This window comes from Pygoscelis adeliae, unplaced genomic scaffold (assembly GCF_000699105.1).
Source record: "Pygoscelis adeliae isolate BGI_AS28 unplaced genomic scaffold, ASM69910v1 Scaffold243, whole genome shotgun sequence".
In the NCBI taxonomy this organism is placed as follows: Eukaryota; Metazoa; Chordata; class Aves; order Sphenisciformes; family Spheniscidae; genus Pygoscelis; species Pygoscelis adeliae.
In genome coordinates, this window is record NW_008824363.1 from 311,381 (window position 1) to 320,727 (window position 9,347).

Here is a 9,347-nt window from a genome sequence, read left to right on the forward strand (position 1 = left end):
CTTTCCATTTCCAGAGCTTTTTAGGTATTATAAAGTAACTTCTGCTGAATAAGCCGGTAGGTTAGAAAGGGTGTTCTACAAGTGCATTGTTTGTTTGTTTGTTTTTTAATTAAGTTTTAATTGTTCACCACTCCTTTCAGCCCTCTCTTCATGGGACTACATCAGGATTTCTTTTGTTTGCTACTGATAGCACTGGATGAAGGTACCACGTAGTAGATCCTCTGTGAGCAAATCTGTCATTAGCTTTTCAACTGATCAGAGATTTTCTAGGGACTCTGTCAAGCTTGTTTGACTCCATTCCCTGATGAGTGATATATCACTGGTTGCAGGAACCTAACAAAATGTTCACTCTGTCCTCAGTGCATTGTCCAAGGTGGTTTTCAAGAGCCTGACTGTCCTATGCTGTATCTCTGCTAATGTGTGTTGAGCTGCTACTATAAGGCTGTGTTGTTTGTGCCTGTTTTTTCAACACAAGCTGCAGTTGGTGCCCTTCTTCCACCTCTTTCTTCATCAGCCATTGCAATGGTGTTTTCATAAACCTCCATAGTTTTTAGCTGCTTGTCTTTGGCACCCTCCTCTTCTGCATTGACTTTGCAGCACTTGCAGAAGCCGCAGCAGTGTTTCCCACAAAAGGATAGCGAAGACATAATTATATTGTCCCAGGGCTCTAGGGAGTGCATCCAGATGGGTAGGAAATCCCAATTTTGGAGTTTCTCAGGCAGTGAATGTGGTCGCTTTGACTGCATAACATTAATTACAATCACAGCAATAAAAAAAACAAACAGGGGAAGGCAAACACCCAAAAGGACTGGCCAGCCTGCCAGTGACAGACCAAATACAAACAAAGGCAAAAGAAAGAAGCAGACAAGAAGATAAAATATAGCAAACCATCTGTACTTGGCTGTTACGTTTCCCAAGGTCTTGCACATGTGGATTGGCAGCCGGGTAAAAGGTAGTGGGTAAAACAGAATAATCCCAGAGATATTGAAGAAAAAGTGGCACAAGGCAATCTGAAAGCAAAAACAATTGAGAAGTTCATTAACTAAAATGCCTTTAAATGCTCCTACTCACATGATAATAACTTCCAGTGGCACTAAGACTCCGTAGTTTCCCTTCCCTTGCTTCCCACTGTTTTTTCTTGTCTTTCGTGCCTTTTCACTGCAAGGTCTTTCCTAGCACGAAGCAAGGACTCAGTAATACCTCATACATTGTGAAGACCACTGCCTATACACAGGGGACAGAATTTGGAAACAAGGCAAGCCTAAAGGGGATGACATATCTCCCAGCAGATGGAGAAGTCTTAAAATGCAGCTTTCAAATGCAAGAAATTGAGTCCATCAGAAATAAAGCTGATAAACCAAACAGCTATCGGGAAACAGTCCTGCTTTTAGTAAGGCATGAGAACTACACCAGAACTGTTCATTATTGGGTTCTGCATCTATAAGTTTCCAATTAAAAGATGGGAAATGTAAATTAGATATTGCATACAGGCTATTGAGAAATTGTTAATGGTACAAACCTGTATTTTCCAAAAATTAGCTAAAAGTTTATAGGGCACTGAGGAGATTCCTGGCATGTGACTTTGTCTGGGTCTTTTATAATAATTTGATTCACATTCTTCAAATTTGTTTTTTTTAAAAATAAGCGTAAAGAGACACCTGCTTGCTAAAGATTTCAGAAGTCGCTTAGACAGAATAAGCATATACTGAACAAAACAGTATGTTCCCTGCTCACCTTATCCTATTTTCATTCTATAACTGTTATCAGACTAAAGTAAACATGAAAGTACAGGGGTTTATTTTTAAAGTACATTATAAAAACAACAAGTTATCATGAAATCTGAGCTTGGTCAAGATAATATCTTCTCATGATTACATCTGTTCTGTCATGCCTGAGGACAATAAAATGACTTCCATAATTTTCTTAATTTATTGTGGCTAGTAAAAAACATTCATCCTATTCACAAAGGAAACTTCATTATCTTTTCACTCTTTGATGTAGAGGGTTCATTCAAATGTTATCTTCTGTCTGGAATGTTCTTTACCTGGTGGTAAATGGAAGCTCAAAGCCAGGCTGCCTACTTTTCAAATAGTCTGAGGCAACAAGGAATTCAATAAAACCCACTCAGATTAGATTTACAATGAGAAACTATATGTCCTGATGCTCACTGCAACCTCAGGTAGGTAGACAGCTTGCCATCTTACGGGTTGTTACAGCCTTCACTTAGGTTACAGGAGTCCCTATATACTGCATGAACAGAGTTAGGGTCCTGAGGAGGGAACTTACGGAAATTAGTAACCCTCATAGGGGACTACCTAAAAGGGCTGTCAGAGACGCGGGCACTGAATTCTAAGCTGCAGAGACCCCACGATCAGGGTCAAGTGGCCAACCCTGTCTCAATTCTGAATTAATTCGATCAGATCAAGACCAATTTATGGAAGAAAGATTCTACTGTATATCGACATTCTGAGAACGCTTATTCAAAGCTCTAATAGTTGAAATTAATGAGCTGCCATTAATAGCTCAAAATCAAGCACAATATCCATTGCATATTTGCATCACAGCCAATTTTGTCAGGTTTTTCTTCAGAAAAGTTGCAACTTCTAAACGAAGTCAAGGAAGCATTGGCTTATACTGACCTGTAATGAATATTTTAATGTACTCCCTGGACTTGCTAGAGCTGCAAGTATAGCTGTTGTGGTTGTGCCAATGTTAGCTCCTAAGGTAAGGGGATAAGAGCGCTCAATGCTTATAACGCCAATGCCTAGGAGAAAAGAAACAGGGTTGAGTGGTTTCAGAATGATGGAGAAGCTAAAACATGGGGATAAAGAATACAGTATTGACAGCTTACCAACAAGGGGTGTAATAGCAGATGTGAAAACAGAACTACTTTGGACAATGAAGGTCATACCAGCCCCTGCGAGCATAGCCAGGTATCCAGCTAGCCAAGTAAAAGGAAATGGGAAATCTAAAAAAAATAGAGGGAGAACGTTGTCTTTAGTGTAACAGAATGTCTATGTAACAGTAACACAGCAGTGAAAAGACTATTAAGCATTTCAATTGTAGATACATTGTCTGCATATTGTCTCTTACATGACGATTTTGGGTCAGAATCAGTTCTACTACTCTAATTTACCCTGTTCGCTGTACTTCCTCTCCAGCCTTCTACCACGGGGTACAATTTGAGAAGGATACTAGACTAGGTAGACATTTGTCCTGACCCAGGGTAGCAATAATATTGTAATACAATTAGGTACCAGAAATGTTTCTACAGAGGTCAACACAACACCTTCTAGGTGTCTTGAGTGCCTTGGTTTCAGCAACCAGGCACCTGCTGCATGGATCGGATCTTCAGAAAGCTCTGAAGACCATCCTGAGAAAATTAGGTTGTTTGTTCTAACTAGTTTCAAGCAGATCACCTCCTAAAAGTTTACTTGTTAACTCGTGCAAAGAAAAGCTAATCACACTGATTAGAGAAACTAGGCACAATGGTCCCTGGTATTCTGTGGATTTATGAGTGAGCCAAGAAGTCAGGAATTACTCAGCTGGGAAGACACAGAGGAACACAGAGTAGATCACAAATGAACAGTAACCAGCAGCTGATTACTTTCTACCCCTCATTTTTGATTCAGGCAGTGTTCTTTGCCCAGGAGAAGAGAAGACAGCATGGGGACCACTTTGTTGCCTTCCCCATTTCTGTGAACCCTCTCTTCAACCACAGCCAGAGACATGCCAGGACTGCTTTTCTCTGCTACAGGTTCTAACCTCTCCATTCAAGGGAGGATGAAGAAAAAGCAAGCAAGTGAAAAATAAAAACATTTGCACTCAGTGGATCCATGCTGAAATATGCCTGGAGAACACAGCAAAAGACAGCAAGTACCACTATTTAGGGCTGCCTTATCCTACTGAAGAGAAGATTAAGGAGTGCAATAGGGCAAGCAAAGGGAATTAGATCATTAGTCACCACAAACTGTTTTTCAACTTAGTTTAGAATAAACATGCAGGCTCTGCACCAGAGCAGGCAATCACAATCTCAGCACTTCGGCGCTATCTTTTGAGGATGGAAACATTACATTTCTAACAGCTAATGATTATATGTCAAGAAACAGAGCCTGGACTTTGATCGCTGTTGCTGTTAATCTGCTGCAGTTCACAAGCAAGCTGTTCTCTAATAGATTTTTAAAAGAAAGAAAATAACATGCTGAGGAGAAAAAATGTTGGGGGGGAGGGGTGATTTTGGTTTAATACTGTTTTCTTTAAACTATTCTATAATATCTGTCAGAACATCAATAAATGTGCTCAGCATCCTTGTCATTCCTGAAAACAATCTTCAGGAAAAGCAGATACCAGTGAATTGATTACCAGTGTTGATTGTCTTCTTGATAATGCTCGCCACTTGTCCTTTAAGCACAGAGTTTAATAGCTTAACTATCATCACCAAACAGGAGCACAGAACAAGCAGGGACAAAGCCAGAAGGATGAGACCAATGGCAAGATCAGGCAGGTCTGTGGCTGCAAAGAGATGCTGGCCTGAAAAAGAAAAGGAAAATGAATTAGCCTAGATACATTTTTGCTTCTGATCCCAAGCCCAACTCTGGTTTTCATACATGCCCCCAAGAAAATGGAACCAAAGCACACACAGCTTGAGGGGGTGATGCAAAGAGTGAAAACGTCTCCTCCCTTGCTCCACAAAAGCCATGTCTAAGAAGGGCTCTTGTATGGACACGCTTATAAAATACACAGCGGGCACTCCTGCGGGGCAGGAAGGAGTTAGGTGACCATGTGCAAGGGAGAGGAATATAACAGTGTGAGGAAATTTTGGTGTGCCCCAAGCTGGATGGTGGGTCGGCTCTTCCCAGAGGTGGCTGTGTGCCTGAGAAAGGCTGTTCAAAGTCCTGAAGGGCATGCATAGGGATGGAGATATCCAAGCAACCATTACAGCAAAGTAACTGTAGCTCCAAGTCACCTGAATAGCGAGAGTGACATGATACTGAAGACCTCAATTACTGATATCAGGGAGCATGGAAAGAGATCCATCTGCAGCCAGATACCATGACGATGCTGGTAACTCCAGCTGCATAGCTATAAGAGAGCACGGGCTGCTCTGACTGCGCCTGCAGTAGTACCTTGTGTCCAAATACAGGCAAGTGTCTCTCGATATGCCTCTGAAATGGTCTGTTAACACCATTAGAAAGCTATATACATTTGTAAAGATATTACTGAAGGAGAAATAGTTCTACTGCTTACATTTACTGATATATTCTGTTTCAGTTACATTCTTGATGGTCCATGTCGAATTTCCTTCAGTCCAGCAAAGGTCAGGAGATGTGCAGTTTTCTGAAGGTGGAATTGTGACATTCTGCAGTGTCTAAAGATTGCCAGACAAAGCAGATACTTCAGTCACCTACAACCCTTCAATAAGAGCTCATGCAAAGTTCTAGGTTTTTACTGCAACCAAGCATTCCTCAACTAAAGGAGGATTTGTAAGCTGGAGTGTCAGCTGGCACCACATTAATGACAAGGCAAAATTTCTTGCATTCTTAAAATAAATGGTTGTGCTGTTACTCAAGTCAATCAATACAACATTTAAAGATTAAAATATACCCCAAACTTTCTTCATTGTAATAAGCATAGCACCAAGTCGTCAGTAACTAAGAACCTTAACTACTGATGTCAGGGTTCATGGAAAGAGGTTTGTGTTGGGCTGCAGCTGGGGGACAGTGGCATTCCTTTCCCAGCCAGTACCACACCTTCCCTGGGTGAAAGAAAGACCCCTTTACTGTCATCTTAACTGCAGTTAATGGTCTGGTGAGTATTGCACAGGACTGTCATTCAGAATATTACAATATTAGTGCAGCCTCTGTTGCTGGATGAGCACAAGCTGTTCACTCTGCCTTTCTGTGCCTCTGTTTTCCTACCTGTAGAAAAAGAGGCGCTGCTACTACTTTCCTTTTTAAAGCTCAAATGCTATCAAAGAGCTAATTACTAGCACTATAATTAGCATTAGTATTACTGACCTGAACCTGAATTTCTATTTATACTGCAATAAAACCTTCCTTACAAGAGCTCCTAGCCCAGATTGGTTGCATTCTGACATTAGGTCCATAAGTCCTTATGCAGATTAAGGAACAGTTTGCTGACTAAACTGTATGGCCCCACAACAGCAGCTGACAGCTAAATGGACTCTGAACCACACTGCTGAACAGGTAGTATCTTTAAGACATATTTGAGTGATTCTCTTTTGCAGAAACAAAGAAATAGAAATCGTATTTTCTTGCTGGGCACTGCCTGCAGACACCCACATTCGCATTCCCCTCCAGCTGATGCAGATGGGCAAAGCCAGGGGTGGATCCACTGCCCCCACATCTTCAGGGAGCGCCTGGTCTCCAGCCTGCCTCAAAACATCAGCCTTTACAAACACAACACGATGTTGTTTCTTGCCTTCCTGAATTTTTTTCAGACATCTGAGTTTCAAAGCAGCTTCATTAGATCAAAATGTTTATCCTTATGTTTTGCTTTAAACATATGGGGTCTGCATGTATTTATCCCTGCCATAAGTCTGTTTAATCATTTTTGCCAGAAATCAGTTTAACCTGCCAGGAATGTAAATCATTTAAATGACCTTCCTCTTCCCCCATCAAGTTCAAGTCAGGAGTTTCATGTGGTTTTGTAATTTGACTATATGCTTGGGCAGTAATTACACAGCCAAAATATAGACAAACACAGAAAAAAATGTGTATATGGACATGTAACCCGCAGCCTACACTTTCAGTGTAGTTGCTTACCTCTAAGAGTGGGGGGACTGTAGGACTCAGGGGCTCAGACCTCACTGAGAGTTAGGCTGTGCCTGCCCGGGCAGTGCAGTGAAGGGGTAGCCAAGTGCGGGCTGGGGGCCTGAAAGCAGTACAACTGCCTAAGCATCATACCTCCCCTGAGATGAAATACCCAGCTCCTCAGCGGCGTAACCTGAGCAGAGTTTCCCATTAGCACAGCTCTGCTCCCGGCACTATCTCCCTAGCTAGCGTTTCACTGGCCATCCAGACTGTCATTCAATAGGAGCTGGGCTCCTCTAAAAACCCAAGCTCTTAATTTTAACGTCTGCTGTGAGTCCTTAAGTATCTTCTGCCTCAGGACTTCAGGAATTACTTTTCTATACATACCAACAAATAGAATAGTCTAATTAGAGATCCAAGGAACGTTTAATGCTCTAATTGTTAGTCAGCTGAAAAATGCAAACCAAACATTCAGCTCCACAGTTTACCAAAATACTCATTGGTGTCGATCTGGGCAACAGATTCCTTCAAGCTGCAGTGTTGCTTGGGTGAAGAGCAATGGGACGTAGCCCCACAGAAGCTTTCTCCAAGGGCAGTTTTCCAAGAAAGCTGCAAAAAACCAGCTGCCACCAGATCACCCTAACACACATAAGACTAAATCTGGTTAGATCAATAGATAAATGGTGGGCAAAGAGATATTTTCTTTGGCCTATATTGCAGATTTTTTTCGCTTTCAGGGAGTGGGTAGGAGTATCGGAGTTTAAAGGCATTTGGATGTGAAAGGAGTAAAAGGCTTGGCTCCAAACCACCAGTTCTGATAAGCAAGGGCCTGCATGGTACCGAAAGCAACGAGGTCAAGCTCACCACTGGTATGACATCCTTGGTTTAAGTGGAGCAAAAACTACATTAAATTGTTTTCATTCCTTTTCTGCTGCAAAAAAATACTCATTTAAAACTCTAATTTCACAATCCTATGATAAGGAGTGTCAGCTACAGATCAGTAATATATTTCCTGAGGAACTTGACAATGAATTTAGCATGATACTCACCACATTGGTTTCAGTTACACACCAAATCTTTACCAGGCTTTTGTTCTTTGCCGATTCATCATTTGTAGCAATTGCACTTATTACTGATTTATCAAGCTTTAAAAAAAAAAAAAAAGGAAGAAAAAAAAAATTATTCCAACTTGCATCACACACTTCTGTTCAGCTCTGCTCAAGTAACTCCCTTTGGAAGCTCAGCCACGTAAAGCCTGCATAACCATCTCTAATGTTGGAGCTGCTGCCCAACAGGTAGGAGGGGGTTTACTCCCAAAAAAAGGTACAACTCTCTGCACACAAACACTGTGCCTCATTCTCCCCAAATCACGCTCCACCTCATCTCACCTTTTCTGTTTAAACAACTGCACTGACATAACTGCCTAAATGTGTTTACTGTCATTTTAGGAGCTGTGCACATCCCCTGTGGCCTCCATCTGCCCCTCCAGATGTGTGCAAGTTTCCCATAATTTCTGTGTCATCTATGCAGATCCTATGCAGATCTTCTGGATGTGTTAGGTTGTCTCAGCTAGTACTATCTGCCAATGTCTAGGCAACAGGCTGCCATTCCATCCATCCCACGTGTCTGTATTTGTCCTCACCTGCCTTCCCAGTCCTCCTAGCTAGATCTATCATCATTAAGGTAAAATGTGGGGGAAATAGAAACAGGAAATATAGAGCCAGGACTTTATGAAATGTGAATAAAAAGAAGAATCCATTTGCTAATGAGCTTTACCCCGAGGACACAAAGAAGTGAGTGGGAGCTCCCCCCCATATTCAGAGCATTTTGATTAGCTGTGACTGAACCAAGTAAGCGGCTAAAGAGCTTACCTCAATGATGAGCTTTGTAAAGGGGTCTGTGATAGCTTTTAGTAGCTCAGGGGCATCCTCACCACTTTCAAGATGAAAGGACTCAACTATAGCATTGGTGAGATGGTAAAGATAGCCAGAAATGACTTCAATGGGCAACAACGCAAACACAGCGAGCCAGTTAAAGAAATCATGGATTGTTGCCCCAGCAAAGGCCCTGCAAGAAGAAATTAAAAAACAGAGCTGCTTTTAGTTAAACAACATGTGCACAACATCAATTAAATATGAACTCATAGAGGTGGGGATGAAGCCCATTTCAAGATGGGAATCATTTCATTTTGGGGGTCACAGGAGATGGTTACTTTGCTACAGAGCACCAAGTTGTCTCCACACAGTTGACTGAGTGAGAGAGCCAGCCAGGTGAGTGAAACAAGACAAACTAGAAAAGGCAAAAGCGACCCTTAACATGAAGTTGCCAAAAGTACTTGTCTAAAGAAAGAAGTGGCTGTACAGCCTACACTTGTTTTGCCTCTCACCCATTTTTGGTACATTTTTAATCCTGAGGGATTAAATTGTTGCCTCTGGGACCTGTTCTCCCTGACTCATTGGGGGAAGATGGCTCTGCAGCACTCTCACATGTTCTTGCAAACCACCGGTGTACAGCTCCCTTCCAGCTTCTCTTCCACAGCCTGAGGAGCCACAGCTCTTCCCTCAGAGGCACTCT

General features: G+C 41.9%; 1 protein-coding gene across 1 annotated transcript in view; it reads right to left on the reverse strand.

Moving 5' to 3' along the window:
• Positions 1–275: 275 nt before the first annotated feature.
• SLC34A2 (solute carrier family 34 (type II sodium/phosphate contransporter), member 2) overlaps positions 276–9,347 on the reverse strand; it is an 18,901-nt gene continuing 9,829 nt past the window's right edge. The window contains exons 7-13 of the mRNA XM_009319884.1: positions 8,645–8,840; positions 7,823–7,918; positions 5,248–5,368; positions 4,363–4,530; positions 2,852–2,968; positions 2,640–2,764; positions 276–1,010 (exon numbers count right to left, since the gene is read on the reverse strand). Of these exons, the coding sequence (XP_009318159.1) occupies positions 435–1,010; positions 2,640–2,764; positions 2,852–2,968; positions 4,363–4,530; positions 5,248–5,368; positions 7,823–7,918; positions 8,645–8,840 (1,399 nt within the window). The 3' untranslated portion in view covers positions 276–434. The remainder of the gene's footprint in view (positions 1,011–2,639; positions 2,765–2,851; positions 2,969–4,362; positions 4,531–5,247; positions 5,369–7,822; positions 7,919–8,644; positions 8,841–9,347) is intronic.